Source organism: Cydia pomonella, chromosome 13, assembly GCF_033807575.1.
Source record: "Cydia pomonella isolate Wapato2018A chromosome 13, ilCydPomo1, whole genome shotgun sequence".
Lineage (NCBI taxonomy): Eukaryota > Metazoa > Arthropoda > Insecta > Lepidoptera > Tortricidae > Cydia > Cydia pomonella.
In genome coordinates, this window is record NC_084715.1 from 22,049,634 (window position 1) to 22,069,692 (window position 20,059).

A 20,059-nucleotide genomic window follows, 5' to 3' on the forward strand; every position below is an offset into this window, starting at 1 on the left:
AAGTAGGTATCCCTAATATTAGCTTGTCTCTTTGAGATGTATTGCTAGAGTATTGTCAAATCTATATCAAAATAAGTTGTTGATTTAAAGTCCGAATATGCCTTTACTATTAGATAGCGTATTGTGTGGCAGGCAAGTTTACGACCAGAATTAATTAAACGTAAATCGGACATAAAGCTGGAGTCCTCGCATCAAAAACCCATCTCGTGGTCTCCGTTATTGCGCAACAACTTTTCTTCGAGGGCCGATGGGTTGGGACAGATAGGTATTTGGTCAATTCTTCGTTAAATATTTTTAAAGGCGTAAATATTAATTATGACTTTATTAAAAATACAATATACATCGACAGATAGCAACAGGTTTAGGTAGCCTCGACCTATAAAATATAACACAAATAGGAACAAAATACAAAAAGGAGTAAATTAGGTGTAAATGTCAGTTTATTAATTAGGTAAAACATCAATTCCTGGCAATTCATAACTAATGTTTTATTGCAGGTTGCAGGCAAGCGAAAGGGGCAGTTAAGGTAAGTTTTGTGCTAGTTCGTTTTGCAAGATATTACTCCAAGTGTCTGTACGGACTTGAAATCTTTGAGAAGCCTTTTCCCGAGCGCCGCTCCTGCATTCATATTAATAGGCGCTTTGTTGCCGACGTCGCATTGTTAGCTTCTCTTCTCATTCATACACCGTTACACCGGTTGTGAGCTCGTGTTTTATACATTTTTAACTGGATTTGAAATAAATATATGTAATTAAAAAAACTGGTGGCTGAGTAGTTGCGCCTTCTGGAAACACTGGGAGGATGTACATATGGGATCCAGAGGCTTAGTTTATAATTTATTATACTTTAGTATAGGTATGTTAGTTACATAGGATTAAGGGAATGTACACTAACACTATGGACATGGTCCGAAATAAAAATAAATTGAATTGAATTGGGGCGTGTTGCTTCGTAAATATTTATGTATAATATAAATATGTTCAAAATAGTATGAATGTTTCCCAAACAACCATACATTCCATGTATTTTTGCTTATTGGCCATAGATTTTCTGAGTAATGTGCCCAGAAATTATCTGAATCATGTAAGAATGTAGCCTCATACCCCATTGCTGGTTCATAAATTGCTCTAGTTATCTGTCGACAACAGAGCTTTGAATTTTACTCATATCACAGCGTTACAAAAGCATAGATCTATTTCGACCGCTTGCAAGACTTAATTTTAAGAGGATAAAATAAGCAGGCAGGCAATATACCTGACTTATCATAGTAGGTACCTACTACCTACACCACGCCAATGTTAAAAAATATGCAATATCTAGCCATATCTTGACAGATGAACAATGTAGGTCACAGTTAACAATTTTTATTATAATAATTTTCCTAAACCGCAATAAATGGTAGTTGGTTTAATCAGAGGGCCTAGTCAAGTCATAATCGTTGATCACGGGACTTTTTGTGGCATCTATCATCCCAATACATTCTTTCTTCTCATGATATCTTGGCTAGACCCCCAGATAGCCTTACTTTCCTTACCTTTTTTCTTAATTTCTGAGTTAATTTAAAAAACAATAGAAGTTGCTAAATGACTCCCATAACAATTTATCTAGCAGAATGTGGCTTAACATAAAACAAATCATTTATACTTACTGAGTAAGCGTAGATTCTTATAATTTTGTGGAAAGGTCAAAGCTTCAAGTAATATCCAAGACTAAGCAACAAATAAACAAGAGAAACATTATGATTAAATTCAACAATCGGACAACAGGAGTATTTTATTTGACACTTAAATAATAAAGGGGCTTTCAATAACAGCTACGATCCCTCGGCCCGTTCCTTTTGATCTCTTGCGCCCAAATTAATAAAGTGGTTGGTGCGAAGTTCGGGTTGAATGTCATTCTGAAAGCTTACCGAGTATAGACCTAGAAGGGTCAAAGAAACCGATATTTAGAAAGAACGACTGGTTTTGTGCTGCTCTCATCCAGCCATTCCCAACGATCTAAACCAGATCGTCTATCTTCTTCGGCGCCTGCTACGGCTGGGGCCTTCCGATGCGCAGTATCTTTCTAACATCTATGGTTTTAGTTTTTAAACGTTACAATTATTGCTAAAAAGGATTAGGAACTACAGGACATGTGTATGAGCTTCTAATGTGGTTACTCAAAGAGTACGTCTGTCTGTCAAGTTACGCCCATCTTACAGCCCTGGCTTCTCATAGAAAGTCTGCACATAGAATAAAAAGTTTTGCCCACGCTCACTTAAGCAATGGGAAGTATCGACCAGGAAATTAAGTACCTATGGAGTAAACAGACGCTATTTTGTGTTTGAAGCAACAAGTGTCCGTTCACGGCGGCGCTCTTCAAGACGGAAGCAAAGTACATGGAAAGCCGTAAAATTACTGCGATTAATTTGTTAAGAATTTGTTGGTAACGTATATGAATTTACTTTTGAATCTGATTATCTGTTGGTGTTTTCTAATTCCGGTACAGAGGGCTGACGAAAATTTGCTTAATATTTGAAAACATAGTTGATCGGTATAATGAATCTAAACTCTAACTTTAAAATCATCCGACCAATATTTTAGCAGCATCTTCACTAAAAACCGACTCACGAGAGATAAACCTAAAAAATCCACAAACTCTAGAAAATTGATCAATCTCTTTCGAAGATAAACATTTGTACGCTTTGCACGCACACAACATCTCACACTTTAAAAGCAATTCGTCAGGCATAGTTTGTACTGGACTTTATGTACATGTAAAGTATGCTGCGACCTGCTTTTACAATCTAGGCTGAAGACGTGTACTATTCTTAAATCCAAACAAAATATACAAGATGTAAACAAATATGACATTTCCATAACCAAAGCCGCAGCCACTGCCATTTATATACAATGTCTTAACATTTAATGAAGTATTAGCAAGGAAATTGAATAAAGGAGGCCGAATTTATGGCAGGGAAGGGTATTGGAATTCCAATTATATACGAGTGCAGCGGCCAGCGAGACCGGAGTGTGCCGGGTTGCGGAATGTTGGCAGAATGTTCTGGTTCTTGCTGTGGTGAGATTAAGTGTCGAGAGGGGATTCGGGCTTAGGGAATAAATGCAATTTTTTTTTGGCAATGTAAATTTTTTGCGAAACTATTCAAGACCAATCAAACGATTTGTGACAAAAATTATACTTGAATTTTTTATAAAAAAAAAAAAATGATAGGTATTTTTTTGTGACGCTGAATTGATTTAACCACGGTTAGATAGCGTCATGTTTGTTAATCAAGCGAATAAACCAAATACTCGAGCCAACAAAAATACGGCTCATCGTAATTTCAACGTTGCGGTTTGTTATGCTGATCATAAGTTAGCATTAATTTATCATGAGTACTCACTAATAAAGACATATATCTATCAAACATACTAAACTATTATCTGGAATGAGATAAGCCATAAATAAAAAATGTTCCGGGTGTTAAATACAACTGTTTTGCAGACTGGCCTTTTTTATGTAAATAACTTTACATGTTTCTATGTAATGTTTTTAACGACATATTGGTCATTAAAAATATTTTTAATTATCGAGATATAAAATGTACATGCTCTGGTTTTGCCGTAAACATGACATCAAAGGTGGCATCGTTTGGTGCTTTAAATTAAATACGCGTACAACGTCAAATATATATTATGTTTACTTTTTTGCACTTTATTCCGTGGTAATAAGACGAATATTGTGTAGATATTTTTGATACGGAGTAAGAGAGCAAAAACTCAGCGTTTCTTCAAAGAGACTGCGTGAGCGGCGTCGTATTACAGCAATTTATATTTTCCTAGAAAATTGAAGATCAGTAAAACGTGTATGTTGATATGCGTTAGTGTGACGCGTATTCAATTGGAGTATTTTGGCTTCGAATGGCAAGCATTAATTTTGTTACATAGCAGTAGAACTGGTCAGCGAGAGAAATGACCAATGAAATATTCTGCACACGCTCTTTTCTGTTTGGGTGTAGAACTCAAATCATGATCTTCCACTGACTGTTTCTGTGCAGTTTAGGTAACCTCCTCTCACCCCATTCTCAATACATCCAACTCTTGATCTACTAAACGGCGCCAAGTAAATTTAGGGCGTCCATGTTTCCGTTTGCAACACACACAGCTTATGCTCTCACTTCCTCTCTCTTTCTAACACGCCCTTCTTCGCCTTTTTGTTTGCAATACGCTCTTACTAAAACTTAAATGGTGCTAAGAAGCTGAAGACAAGAGGACAATCCTTTATCGAAAATCAAAAAGTAAAATGTAAATGACAGTTGCGATCGAAAAATCACGTGATCATTTCAAGTTGCGATTGGCATCTTCTGTAAATACGAGTGTCACATGGCCATGGCTTGGCCATATCACACCTCAACTCCGCTCCTCAGACCTAACAACTTCTGCTACATACTTTTACATATCAAAAATGTAGTTATTTATTTTATATGTAATTTTCATTATTTTCCGAAGTTGAATTTTATGTCACAAATGACTTGTCACTCACGAAGGGAGCCCTCGAGCCCTAGGTAGTTACAGAATATTTTATTTAAATTGAGAATTTTAACTGTAAACGTAAGAAATTTGAATTTCTTACGCCAATCACGCGTGTAAGTGGACGTGTAGGTCTTATTACTCGTATTACAACTATAAAACAGTTGTCAAATTAGAATCGACCGTATGGTCATAATGACCTTTACAGCGACCACTACTATCCCATTTGTAGCCCTTTCATTTCTATTCCAATAAACAAAGACCTCATTATTTATGTAATAGAAATGCGAATGTTAAATAACATTTGTCTTGGAAAGGACGATGTCCGTTGATCAAATATTATTACGGGTCGTTCTGCCGACGGCGCGTCCCCTGTCCTTGGCGAGGTGACGTGAAACTATCAGTCTTCTAACTTTTTGTAAGGATTGTTTGTTACAAAAGTATTACAGTTCTAAGGGCTACAATATCACCTACATATTTTCGGAAAGGACTTTTATGAGCTTTCATTGTCGCCATGTTAATAAGAATGGATTTAATTTTGCAAGTCCTTGAAACAGGCTTTGTGACAGAATTTCACATACCGCTAAAGTAATCAAGTCAGGTGTAAAATTGGACATAGAAGAGTTCCTAGAGAGATTTTGTCGGATTGTATCAATAAATAAATATTATAGGACATTAGAAGAAATCTGGCAACTTTTTAAACGTGTTTAATGATCTTTCAGCTCTAAATGTGATATATGTCTGATTGTCTGTTACTATGCTAAACTATTATTATTTCAAACTTTAATGTCCGTAACGAACGTTTACGTTTCCCGACGAGCGAAACGAAAACAGCAGTTATTTCTGTAGCAGCATACGTCAGCTAGTTTACTTTACGCTCATACGGATTTCGGGCATTTCAGTACAGTACCCTTACCAAGAGTTTTGTGACCGTATTCGATCGGGAATGAGTAAGTTTATTGACAATGCATCTCCCTCCCACCATTATATGTATATTTACCCTACCACTTATCTTATGCGCAGCCCAGTACACATATTAGGCCAACGTAGACCCTAAAGGACGCACCTATTTATACGGAGGAATGAGATACTAACATCGCTTTCTCCCTCTAATGTACAACCGCGTTGGTCCAATAGCCTGCATTGATCCAATGGCGGTCGGTAAAGAAGTTGCGCTGTGATTTTCTAGTAGATAGTAGCTGAGTTTAGGGACAAAAAGTAGTTCATTTATTTCATTTTTACTTAATAACTTTTAACCAACCGCCAACTGAATGGTGGTCGCTTTCGCCCCTGACGTCTGGTGGCTCGTTCGGTGGACGATATTCGGAAGATTGCGGGTCACTTCTGGATGAGATTAGCTCAGGACCGGAACAAATGGGCGATAAAGGGCTGATATGATGATGGGCGTATGAACCAACCGCCTTGGTTGCAAACTTTGTAGGACCTCAGTCCAAAATGTATTTTTTTTTTTAATTAATGTTTAATCATTCAATGAATAACGGTCTCAGAGCGAAGAGTCTCGAACATCACCTTGCCGTCCTCCTTGACCTCTCGCACGGTGGCTGGATCAAGGGTCAGATGAAGAAGGCGGAAATCGTGAGCACGGCGCGTATAGTACGTCGGTTCCTATCTCGGCGGCCCTGACCACCGGCAGCTTGGACCTTGCCCCGCCGCTGGCGGCATCCTTGGTTAAGTTATTTGTTACATGTTTATATGTATTTTGTACAGTTTTTGTATATTATTTTTAAATCGATATTATAAAACAACTTAACTAACTAAGAAAAAATGGAATAAAAATAATAATATAGACTATAGATGCACCGGGTGGGAGTTTACTTAGGTAGCGTAGCGACTAGCTAGCGAAAACGGCCGCGTTATACACGTGGTAAGGGGAAATGATTGCACGCTGTCGAAGCAGCGCATAGAGGTGTCGAAAGCCGTCATAATATATCACAGCAATGATGCCAGAATTATTAAATAGTCGATGATTCGAATATTGAATTGAATTTATTAAACAGAGTGTAAATTTATTCGATTTCGTGACGTGACAAACGCGTTTGCGTTAAGATTTAGTATGGGATTTAGAAACAGCGCGCCAAGCGGAACGTTTTGGAAGCTCAAAATCCTATACAAAATGAGACTTAACGCAAACGCGTACGTCACATAACGCCATCGAATAAATTTACACTAGGGGTACTGAATACTGTATCCGTCAAATTTTGAAGTACAGAATAATAAATCTTGAAATTTAGAGAAAGGCGAATACAACTACATGACCTCGCTAATCCGGCCGGGCAAAAACCGATTTTTATTTACTTATTTAGAAATTTAAATCACGCAACAAAGCTCACATTACCAATACCTTACAGACTAACATATACCTATATAAGTATATGCATTTTATAAACTTAAAAGTCGTAGTACCCTTTAGACGACAAAAAGGCGTGGCTCCGTTGAATCGTCTGGCCTTGTGTCGTTGTTTTTATGTGCGTAATAATCAGCTAAGTATACTTCTGCTTTACATTTTTGCACTTCATTACGAAGGCACTCTAAGTCGGGAACGAGGTACAAATTTCAAATTATCGTGACTATCAAAGTCGTTTTCTACAGTCCGAGACCATCCGGATTACAGCGGTCATAGGATTAGCGAGGGTCCACGAGGCTCTACCGTATTAATTAATGAACGAAATCACTCACAGAAACATTAATTCAGCTTTCAAAATAGCTCTGACAGTTTCTAGTCTAGAGTGGGGCTAAACTAACTCTGCAGCTTGTTTGATTATCATAACCGTCAAACTTCTATGAAATCATGACGTTTAAAATAACACTTGCACACTCGGGCTATCAAACATGATGCAGAGTTAGCTTAGCCTGATACTACACACAGCAACTCATCTTCGTATTCTGGGCTCAACAGCGCAATACTTACACACACAACTTGCAATTTGGAATATTTTGCTGAGAACTACAAAGATATCCCATGTAGGTAGCCAAATTCAATTTACACAGCTCAGCTCTGTGTGCTTAAAAGTAACGAACTTCGGAATATATATTTTTTTAGATCCAGCCATGTGTATTTTATTGAAAAAACCTCATGTTTTTCGTATTTTATAATTGGATTCTCGATTCTTATGAAAGCAACCGAAATCGCTTGAAACCGAAGATGTATTTGACGTGGTATCAATGAGAAAGTTTATAAGGAAAAGACAGGTATCTTACGAAAAGTACCTCGATTATTTTCTGTAATAAAAATAACGAAGCAGATTTTCCGCGTTCTTCCGCTCCACAACCCTTTGTGCGATCAATCAATAAGTATAATTCAGCCAAGTATGAGCACGAGCCCGATTCTGATTTTCCCTTAAATAGCTTTTACTCCTCACTTATTTCAGCAAGGTGGATTCTGCAATGTCGAGGTGTACACTTTGTACTTGTGAGAGGATAATATTCGGCAAAATTTTGATTTTTTGAAACAAACAACTCCTCTGGAGTTGCAGGCGTACGTAGGCTACGGAGACTGCTTACCATCAGACGGGCCGTTGTTTGCCACCGACGTAGTATAAAAAATATATATATATATACAACTAACTAGCTTATATAAAAAGGGATCCTTAGTTTTGCACAGAGGGTACCGAATATCATACATTGTTGTCCGACCATGTGGCCGGCACAATTTGGATAATTGGATAAGCTGGTTCACTGGTGGATAACTCTTCAATAAAACGTTGGATTTAACACAATAGTCTTTTATTTCGACTTTCACATTTTTGAAGCACAATATTTGTGCACTAAAACTAATTTTATTATTTTTAACACAGAGTTATGGACTTACGCGTGCAGCCATTTTTGATAGAGAGAGCGAGAGCGATGAAACAATTGACACTATCTATGGGCGTGTGGCGCCGTTTGAGATACCAAAAAAAAACTATGTTGACAATAAATCGCAATTACTTATAACGCTTAAACATTCCGCCCGCCAAGAACAGTATGTTCTTCCTACCGCCCGCCATGTCATCATACAACAGTACATACATAACAAGGTTTAGGAACTGAACATTACTAACGTACTAAACTAACATGAAAACGAGTTAACATGACATCAATAGATAACTTTGCACTCCATCTAAATTTTTTAAACATAAACAATACAAATACACTGTTCACCATATAAGGCAGAGATCATGAACAACTTTGATTACAATCTATAGAGATAGAGAAAACAGGCTGACTAAGACAAGTAACATTGTATGCTAACTTTAGCATGTTAACTAACATTTACTAACATACCCGTAAAAGTGAGTATCCAGAAATCACCTGAAGGTTAAAAACCCTTTAATTACTACATAACACATAAATGTAATTTAGAAAAAATAAAAACTTATAAGTATACCTATTACAATATTTATACAATTAGTACTCTTTCCTATCAGTCATTTTGAATAAGTACACTTGTATAGTTTTACATACTAGTAGAATTTAGAAGTATTAATAGAGACTTCAGTAACAACCTTGTAGGAACTTCATTACGAGTAAGAACCTAAAGTTATACAGTAACAGTATCAACCATATGAATTTTACAGTACCATTTGGGTACCTACAACTAAATTTAACACATATTAATAACATACTCTTAGTCTTGCTCTGACTGGTAGCAAAATAAGAATACAGGAAACTATAACTTTAACTACATGACAAATAATACTAGTTGGCAACAGGCAACACTATTAATTTGGAAACAGGTCTCATAAGTTTGGAATGTTTACATTTTAAGGTAACGACTCTAGTGACATTGTCTGGACCAGGGTGCTTTTCTTGTACTAACCCATATAACCACATCGAGGGCGGGAGATCATCCTCCTTGACTAACACTACGTCACCTACCTGTGGCTCTGGGGTCAACTTAGTCCATTTGTACCTCTGATAAAGCGTTGTTAGGTACTCCTGAGACCACTTTCGCCAGAACTGCTGCATAATCTTCTGGGTGAGCTGCCATCTATGTAAAGGGCTGATTTTAGAATCTTCATAGTTGCGATCTGGCGCGGTTACCAGAGCTTCGCCAACTAGAAAGTGTCCCGGGGTGAGTGGACTCGTGTCCACTTCATTTGATGGCAGCTGGTACATGGGCCTACTGTTTAGACAAGCCTCAGCCTGTGCTAAAACCGTTGATAACTCCTCAAACGTGAGAGTGGTGCCATCTAGGACCCGTTTCAAATGATATTTAGTAGAGGCGACACCCGCCTCCCAGAGTCCACCGAAATTGGGAGCCCGGGGTGGAATAAAATGCCATTCAGTACCTTCATTAGCTAAGGCCTCAGCAACCTCTTTCATGACAGAAGCCTCGCCCTGCTGGAAGAGGATGCGCAGTTCCTTGGATGCACCGACAAAGTTGGACCCATTGTCGCTCCAAATCTCCTTACAGGGTCCTCGACGTGCCACGAACCGTCTATAAGCAGCTAGAAACCCTTCAGTGGTAAGTGAACTTACTGCCTCCAGGTGGATACAACGGGTTACCATACATACAAACAGTGCTATATAGCCCTTATAGCTCTTGCATCCTCTACCTTTGGATATTCTGATATTTATAGGGCCTGCATAGTCGCACCCGGTGCGGTGGAACGGTCGAGCAACAGTCACCCTGGTACTGGGTAAATCAGCCATGAAGGGTTGAGTTTTGGTGACTTTGTACTTTATACATCTCACACATTTACTTAAAATATGTCTAATCAAGCTTTTGGCATTAATAATTAGAAACTTGGATCTTACATAATTTAGGGTGAGTTGGGGGCCTCCGTGGAGAGTCCTTGAGTGAGCGTCACTCACAATCAGCTTTGACAAGTGATGGTCATGAGGCATTATGATAGGATGCTTTACATTATAAGAATGATCGCTATGCTCAATCCTACCTCGCGTTCTCATAATGCCATCCTCGTCCAAGAAGGGACACAATGATAAGATAATGCTTCTCCGGGGAATTGGATTAGAGTTATTCAGGTTAGTTAACTCCCGGGGAAAGGCTGACAATTGACTTGCTTTAATACCTACCTTCAAGGCATTATCAAGCTCTCTTGCGGTCAGATAGGATGGAAACGATTCTCCTTTCAGTTTTTTACAAAATCTGAGACAGTAAGCTACTACTCTTACTGTCTTTGTTAAAGATGAGTATTTAGTCCAAGCACTCAACTCTTCGGATGGCTGAGCAGGGGATAAAACTGTACATACCTGGACTTTCATGGGCTTTGCTTCTAGCTCAGTGGATACGGGCTCGGATGTTGGATGCTGGTAGTTAGGGTCATGTAGCCAAGCTGGGCCATGGACCCACAACTCGAATTGGATGAAATCAGATGGTGACATTCCTCGACTTGCACAGTCTGCCGGGTTGCTGGTGGATTCTACATGCGCCCACTGATCATGGTTTAGTATGGATAGGATCTCAGTGACGCGATTGGCAACAAACGTTGTCCAACGGTTCGGCTCACCTTGAAGCCATGCGAGGACTATGGTTGAGTCTGTCCAAGCCCTGCAATGACTGACTGGCATGGATAAGACAGTGGATACTTCTGCCAGCAGTTTGGATAAGAGTACTGCTCCGGAAAGTTCAAGTCGGGGTGTGGAAATTTGGCGGATTGGACAGACCTTCGTTCTGGCTGCGACTAAATGGACAGTAACATTACCTTCATGATCCACTACCCTCAGGTATACGACTGCTGCGTAAGCGTCGTTGGAGGCGTCGCAGTACCCATGCAGCTGGATATCACTCGCGTCTTGCCTGACGCCAACCCATCTTGGCATGATGAAGTCGTTGAGAACCGGGAGCTGCTCACGGAACTCATTCCACTCTGTCAGCAAGTTGGAAGTCACTTCCTCGTCCCACGAGTGACCTGAAACCCACAGTTTTTGCATGTATATCTTGGCTCGGATAATGACTGGGGAAATCCATCCCAGTGGATCAAAGAGACGTGATATGTCAGACAAGATGTTCCGTTTGGTGACGGGGGTTGGCTGTGGAGGTAAGTTAACCTTATAGTGAAATGAGTCAGTCTGATGATTCCAAGACAAGCCTAGGATTTTGATCATGTCATCCAGTTTTATGTCTTTGTCAGAGCTGGTAACCGGGTGTGGATAAATTGTTTCCATTAATCTTTGACTATTGCTTGCCCATTTTTGTAATTCAAACCCAGCTTTACTTAGCAAACTAACTATTTCCGAATAGATTTGGATGGCTTGATCATCTGTCTCACACCCACTCATGAAATCATCCATATAGAAATCTGTCAGCACCCTTTCTGCAGCCAATGGATAATCTTTACCATCATCTTTAGCCACTTGCTGTAAACTTTTGACTGCAAGATAAGGAGCTGACGAGACCCCGAAAGTTACACGTAACATCCTGTAATCCTTTACAATGTCATCAGAACTCTCACGCCACAGCAAGCGTTGGAAATCAGTGTGTTTGTCCACGACTTTAACCTGCCTGTACATTTTTATAATATCTGCTATAAAGCAAATTGGATGAATACGCCATTTCATGATGATATGACGCAGTTCTGGTTGTAGTCGTGGACCAACCAAGAGATCATCATTCAAGGACCTGCCATTAACACCTTTAGAAGAGCAGTCAAAAACCATGCGAAACTTGGTTGTGGATTTGTCGCTGCGAATCACGGCATGGTAAGGCATGTACACACAGCCAGGTCTCGCAGCGTCCCGCTGGTCTTGGATAAGTTCCATGTGATTTAGTGATAAATATTCATTTATCACTTTGGTATATTCCTGCTTTAGGAGTGGATTGCTATCCATCTTTTTCTCCAATGAGAGAAATCTCCTTAAAGCCACTTTCCGTGATTCGCCATACTGACATGATGGATCTTCATCACGAAATGGGAGACTAACAACATAGCGACCTGTACAGTCTCTAGTTGTAGTGGATGCATAATGCTCCTCACACACTTGGTCCTCCTTAGACAACAAGGTGCGAGGCTGATCAGTTTCTATTTCCCAGAATTTACGGAGAGTGTCATTAATGGAGTTATCCAGAATATGAGCAGTTATAAAGCTATTAGAATGGTTACTCACTTGTGTTCTTCCTGACAGGATCCAGCCCAAAGCGGTGTTCTGTGCTGTCAGCGTGGACGTCGGATTACGTACAATACCCTCTGTCAGGGTCAGTCCATACACCTCAGCACCCAGCAACATGTCCACATGGCCTGGAGTGTCATATCCTGGATCTGCCATCTTTAATTTCTTCAACTCCTGCCAATCATGAATCTCAACTTTCTGTGAAGGAATGGGATTAGTTACCTGACTTACCACATATGCTTGAACAACGCAACTAAAAGAGCTACAAATGGATTGTATTTTGAATTGAACTTTGTGTTTAATTGGGACTGACAACGGGATTTTTTCTCCGCCCAGCCCTGAGGGATCAACACTAACATTAACAGGTATCTTGTGTAACTGAAGCAATTGTACAGCACGCTCAGTCACGAATGATAATTGTGCACCCTGGTCAAGAAATGCCCTAAGTATATGACAGTTTCCTTTATTTTCTACCTTAACTAATGCCGTTGTTAATATTATCTCACTATTCGATGAACGTGAACTTTTGGCAGCGTGAGCCACAATGTTACCAGGCCCAGGTTCCTTCTGCTCCGACTTCTCATGGGTACTCGGCTGTTGGTTGTGGATCTTCACCCCTTCAACGGCTCGGCTTGGTTGCGCTGAAGGTGGTTGCTCGCTGTCCAGATGCAATAGGGAGTGGTGACGGCGGCCGCAGCGCCTACATGTTGTGTCTCGCTTGCAGTGTGTTGCAGAATGCTTTGCTCCAAAGCAATTGAAGCACAACGCCTTACTTTTGACAAAGTCCCTCCGTTGTTGTACAGAGTCCTGGCTAAACCGCTTACATTGGTACAACAAGTGAGCCTCTGCACAAAATGGGCAGGATACTGATGATGCTGATGAGGTAATGCTGAACACTTTAGGTCGCTCTGTTTCTTTTAATCTTGTTTCTTTCTTAGTACTTGGCTCTAAGAACTCCAATGCTCTGAATCTGGATTCTAGGAATGTTGAAAATTCACTAAACGTTGGTAGTTTATCTGAGTAATCACTTATCTTGTGTTCCCATTCTTTCCGGGATTCCTGGTCAAGCTTCTGTATGATCAGGTGGATGATGATAAGATCCCATGTTGAAACATCAATATTCATGTTGGTCAGAGCACTTAAACATTCATTTGTTGTGTCTAATATTTGTTTGACACCATAAGAAGATGCTGCGGTTAAAGTCTTTTGGCTTATTAAGCGGTTAAGTATGCACGATGAGATGTAGCGAGTGTTGCTGTAACGTTTCTTCAATAATGTCCAACATTGTTCATAATTTGCATCCGTTATAGGTGTGTATCGTATTAACTGCTCTGCTTCACCCGTCAGATGACCCTTTAAGTAGTGGAGCTTTTGTACAGGTGCTAAAGTCTGGTTGTTATTGATCACAGATTCGAATAGGTCGTGAAAAGTAGGCCACTCCGCATACTTGCCAGAAAATACGGGGATTATAATTCTAGATAGCTTCACTGCACTTGATGGATTTGATTCACTCTGTAGATTATTATGTGTGTGAGTTGAGGATGTTGACATTGTTGATTTCATTTTTTCCAAGGCCTCTTTTAACTGACACTTATAATCAATATATTTTTCTTCGACTCTGTCATAGGTTTCATTTGTGAAGTACGTATTGCTTGGATCCTTAGATTCTAACAAAATCGTTTGATGGTTGCTCTCGAAAGATTTCCAATTTCCTTCGAGAAGATCTAACCTTGCTTGTAAGTACGTGTTGGTCATACGCGATTTCGGTGATTTTTTGAGGTTAGAAGCGGCCTTGTCAATTATCTCTTCTATATTTTGCTGTAATTTTATATATTCCATGGTGATAATCTTGTAATTTCGTTCTTATTCGGTTCGATTGGACCAATGTCCGACCATGTGGCCGGCACAATTTGGATAATTGGATAAGCTGGTTCACTGGTGGATAACTCTTCAATAAAACGTTGGATTTAACACAATAGTCTTTTATTTCGACTTTCACATTTTTGAAGCACAATATTTGTGCACTAAAACTAATTTTATTATTTTTAACACAGAGTTATGGACTTACGCGTGCAGCCATTTTTGATAGAGAGAGCGAGAGCGATGAAACAATTGACACTATCTATGGGCGTGTGGCGCCGTTTGAGATACCAAAAAAAAACTATGTTGACAATAAATCGCAATTACTTATAACGCTTAAACAATTGTTTTAAATATCAATGTGATTTGATCCCTAAAACCAACTCGAGCTTGTCGTTTTTGTTTCCTTTTAGAAAACGATGGTAATCATGGAATTATTATAGGTTCGGTGGTGCTATATGCTGCATATACATGAAGTGCTAAAAATGGCGTAAATTATGCTAATCCGATAGATTCTGGCTGAAGTTGATTCGCATTCATAGAGCGACATAATCTCATTAATGTCGATATATCGAAAACGTGTTGCCGCGTCTATTGGGAGTTGTCGATGGATTTCAGGCCGTTTCAATTGTCGTATTTCCATACATCCATTTGCGTTTGACTATTTTACATCATTTGAAAGATATTTCAAATGGCTACTAAATTAAGATAAACGTACTATAAAAAGAAAATAGCTTGCTATTTTATGTTATATTATTACATAGGTATTTAATTACTACACATGTTCCAAACGTTTTTTACTTCAAGTTCATATGTAGGTATTGACTGAGAAAAAATTAAATGATGAAATATAAAGAGGGTAATAGAAGTGTCTTAAGGTCATTTTATCGAGACAATTAAATTCAATTTGACGTTTCCTGCAATAGTTTTATTACTGCAGTAAAACATTGCTGCCGCAAACTTCCAAGTTAATGTTGCTGCGCGGTTTTTTGACATTTAGGTACGATTCGCACCGAACGGGCGGAGTCGGTGCGCATTTCACATTTGTATAGTCGCAAGCCGGTCATCTGTTTCCGGACGTGGACGGCTCTGGACGGACTCCATCGCTGATATAGCTATATTATTTTATAAATACTTGACATGTAAAATAAGTCTGAGTCGGTTTGTCACAATTAAAATGCGCTCCAGCGCGGTCTGACACCAGCCGGTCGCTGGGAATCGTACATGACGGCAGCCATGCAACATCACGTTACGGCAGCAGTATTCTGAATCCGATCGGGACCTTTGCTTCGTATGAACGAGGGTAGAATTAGTCCTGCACGGAAAAACAGCCCTTTCACTGCTCGCTCCAAATAACCTTTACAAAAATGAAATAGCGTACAAAAGAACCCTCGCCCATTGATTGACAAGTTTAGGAGCTCATTTGAAGCGACATGCAGGCGATCAATCACCGGTCGTCGACACCTGCCATGTATTCATATTGGCTATAGGAAACTAGGAAGAACCAGATAAACTGACCTCAACATACTTAAAAATTTGATACACTCAGAGAGCGCTTACATTGGTCTGCTAAGCGTTCGACTCCTCAGTGATTGGAATAGTAAAATGGCTACGTGTTGAAGCGACGCGATCACGCGACGGTCATCGCAGACCCCCGCATAATTGCCCGTTAGGGATGACTCACGCTAGACTGGTGGCCGGGCCCGGGGCCGGGCCGGGGCGTCCGACACTTTGTTTTCTATGACGGGTGATCGGTGATCACGTGATGTTTTCAATAAAAGACGAATTGTCGGACGTCCGGCTGGTCTAACGTTAGTCATCCTTTATCTAGTCGTATTCCTGACACAACGTGAGCGTACATTTCAAAACCAGGGAGGTCTCTTATTCATAAAACTTGGCAACATCTTACAAAACTTTGTCTCTTTCTAACAAACACAAATGTGATAATGACAGATAGGTATATACAAACGATAATGAACCAGTGCATTAGAATTTTGACACACGTGTATAAATAACGCCACAAGTCTATAACACTGTCTCTAACAACAAATGTAAGGGCGACAAAACGAGATAAAAAATATTTAATTTTTTATTTTATTTTATTTATTTAAGGTTCACCAACAATTGTTGACATCAATACATCAAAAACGTAAGCTAATACATGTAAGGAGTGGTGTCACAATCACTTACAGGTAAACACGGCATGCGAAACAAATATAAGTAAACAACTATAGAACTACCAAAATTTAAACTTAAATTCTAATTACTTATGTTTAAAAAAAAAAATTCGGACAGATTTTATAAATTTATTTAGTGCATATCCGCCTTGTCACAGCAGCCATTAGCAATTTTACATAACCTGCATATTAGAGAGTTAGTGCCTGAAACTGAATAAAGATATAGACCCGCTAAAATTATGAGTAAATCTTCTTAAATCTTATAACAAATGTGTTAAAAACAAGAAAGTTTTAAGTGAGAGAAAGAATGGAAACAATCTCATTGTCACTGAGTAAGGGTCTCCCCAAACTAGTCGACGCCGTTTCGGCAAATCGCGTACGGAAAAAGCTTTATGTCAACGCAATAAGAGCGAATAAGTCGTAAATCGGCTCGGCCCACGCGAAACGACGTCTTTCGACGGGAAAACGGCGTTTTGCCGTAAAGTTGTTCGCATTCGTACGACGCTGTTTGCAGCCTACCGCACACGTTCGCATTCATAAATCTCCTTATACCGCCGTACGGTACCGGAAAGAGTTGAACGGCTCCGATCACGGCCGAGTACCTACGATAAGGACCGGTCAGAGCTGGCGGAAGCCGTTCAGCGTCTTCGACGGCCGAACATAGCTGACGACGGCCGAACAGAGCCAATGACGGTAAAAATGCTGGTAAGCCTTTTTTTCCATGCCCGTCTACGTAAAATATCCATCATCACAGGTTATTATATAACATGTAACAATTACCAAGGAAAATAATCTTACAGGTCTGTTCAATTTCAAACTCAGGTTGTTACTAACAACCAGTCTCCAAAAATGAGATTTACGATTGCCGATCACCCGCTGTCGCCGATCTGTTCGTCGGACTCAACGGCTGTACGTGTGCTGTCTGACGTCTCGACAGCAGGACGGAGCACGGGAGAGCCGACTGTCGCTTTACAACTGTTTTGATGCCGTAGGGAAGTCCGTTCCAAAGACGGGCCGCCTGCACGGAAAACGAATTCGACATGAACCCAGTGCGGTGAAGAGGGATAGATAGAGACATATTGCCGGAAGAGCGATGTTGACGGTCCCGGGTAACGCCGTAGTATTGAAATAGAGACTAAGGTATTCAGGAGAATGAGGATCATTTAACACAGAAAAAAGAGTACACAACATGCGAACATTGCGTCGTTGACGAATGGGGAGCCAGCCGAGCTGGGAACGAAAAGATGAGACATGATCATATTTACGAAGGCAAAAAATGAAACGAATGCAGTTATTGAGTAGCCGATCCAATTTGTCGAGAAGTTCTTCATTTAAGTCCGGTAAGTAATTTAATAGCTGTTTGAAATATTTTTCCACAATTTTCAACTGTGGCTGAACGTCACAAAGGTCTGTGCCTTCGATGCCTAACCTGTCAAAGAATGACAATATGGCGGACGAATGTTTGAAATGTCACCGTATTTAAGAATTATTTCACTTAAAATTTAGTTTTTTCTTTGCAACTCCGGGGGTAAGAATATTATTACTCGAGTCTTTAATTCATATATAGACTCTCGTAGAATATTTCACTTCCCCCCCCCCCCCCCCCGTTGCACAATATACTGTAATTCTTCAAACTTCGTTACGTAATAATATTATTATTAGCCTTACATTATACATAATTAAAAACCACACGTGTGCTGGTTCGAGCAGTGAATCCTCGCTTTAAATAATTAGGAACAAATATAGGGCTTGCACAATTACTTCTAATCGCCATCACCTGCCATTTCCCACGCGTCGATATTGCTTGGACAGCAGCATACACTCTAATCACCACTGACTTATATCGACTGTAGTAAAGGCGATTATTGCATTAACTAGGGCCTACCGCGAACACCAGAGTTCGCAAATAGCGGGTATGTTTCTCTGTCACTCTTATTAAGCCTTCATTGCAGTAAAAGAGAAAGATACCCGCAATTTGCAAACTTCGGTGTTCACGGTAGGCCTCCGGATGTTTGCCGAACCCGGGCCACTCTCCGTAATGGCAGCAACAAACACGTCAATTAAACATTACGCTCGATTGCTTCCTTTCCCTTTGGTATACAAATTTGCGGGTGGTATACTGTGCGAGTAATTAGACGCTTAACACCGTACAACTTTGACCATAAATCACTTATTATGACTGAAAATAATCTTCAATAATCAATCATAAATATACGATCAGTAGTTACGTATAGTAGGTACCTAAATATTGCCGCCAGTCAAACAAGTAGTCTGATTTGAATTTACAAAAGTAGGTTATTATATCAACTTGATCTTATTTTAACATCTCTACAGAACGAGCGAGATGTACACTGGCCTGTCAAAACAAATTGAATGTCGCCTAAGTAGTATCTAAAAGATTCACCACACGCGAAAAACTTCCCTAAACAACATATTTTTTCCAAAAATATCGGCTGCCTACTACTTGTGTTTTATAATAAAGCATCTTCATCCAAGTATGTTTAATCAAACGTTTCCAATAATATTTAATTTCACAGATTTCTGCCGGAAATTATAAATAATTGATGATCATAAAAAGGTCGTCGTATAAAATACATTAGCTTCCAAAAAAGTAAATTGTTGAGCCCCTACGGGTAGTTCAGCCTGTACTCAAAGAATTCTGGACCAAGAACCTTTACCTAAAGCGGACAGTACACTACAAAAGGGAAGCCAAACAACAGAGCATCTTCTTTTGATAACAGGAGTATCAATACCCTACTAATTTTATGAAAGCAAAAGCAACTCTGGCTGTCTCTGTGTATGATACTGCTTCACGCTTAAACCGCTGAGGCGATTTACATGAGATCTGGTATGTAGATTGTTTGAGTCCGAGGAAGGGCATAGGATAGTTTCTATCAATCGCAAGCAGAAGCTAGAATATTATTACAAGTGCAAGTGAACCACAGTTCTAGTTTCCAGAAACTCGATAAACTTGTTCGGTGATAAGAATAAACTAATAACTCTACAATTCGCTTTCGATGTAAGTGGGTACATCTGTGTTCAGTACATGTATATTCTATATATTAAACCAATGTCTTCTCTCTTAAAATATTAGAGTTAAAAAGGTAATCCTCTGAAAAATTATATTTGTAACGTCACGTATTGCTGTCAAGTCGCCTGATGAGAAGACGTGACTGCCACTCACAAGAATGATCGTCTCGTAACGCTCTCGATGTATAAATCTTATGTTAGGTGAAGAAAGTGAAGAAACTTCCAAAGCGGGGTAATTTTGAAAGTTGAAAATACCTAATGTAGCAACAATAAGCAAAATGCCTTGGTAAATAGTGCAGTTGCGTAAATGTTGGCAAAGTTAACCCAAAGCACTTTACCTAAAGATACTATACTCCTTTTAAAATCGAGTAGTCTTGGTCTCGCCAAAAATGACCGACATATGTGTGACAC

General features: G+C 39.6%; 2 protein-coding genes across 4 annotated transcripts in view; one reads left to right on the plus strand and one right to left on the minus strand.

Annotated features, from left to right (window-relative positions):
* The window catches only part of LOC133524527 (calcitonin gene-related peptide type 1 receptor), a 146,509-nt gene that overhangs the window by 26,957 nt on the left and 99,493 nt on the right, over positions 1-20,059 (plus strand). For both annotated transcript variants that reach the window (XM_061860611.1, XM_061860612.1), the window contains exon 2: positions 498-526. The gene's annotated coding sequence lies outside the window, so the exon portion shown is untranslated. The remainder of the gene's footprint in view (positions 1-497; positions 527-20,059) is intronic.
* On the minus strand, positions 8,236-14,779 carry LOC133524526 (uncharacterized). Of its 2 annotated transcripts, none has more exons than XM_061860609.1 (2): positions 12,579-12,703; positions 8,236-11,383 (listed from the first exon to the last, which is right to left on the minus strand). In XM_061860609.1, exon 2 carries the CDS (start codon positions 11,292-11,294, stop codon positions 9,207-9,209), a length of 2,088 nt encoding a protein of 695 aa, XP_061716593.1. In that variant the 5' UTR covers positions 11,295-11,383; positions 12,579-12,703; the 3' UTR covers positions 8,236-9,206. The 2 variants fall into 2 exon arrangements, with proteins under 2 accessions (XP_061716593.1, XP_061716594.1); XM_061860610.1 differs by having other exon boundaries at positions 11,267-11,383; positions 12,579-14,779.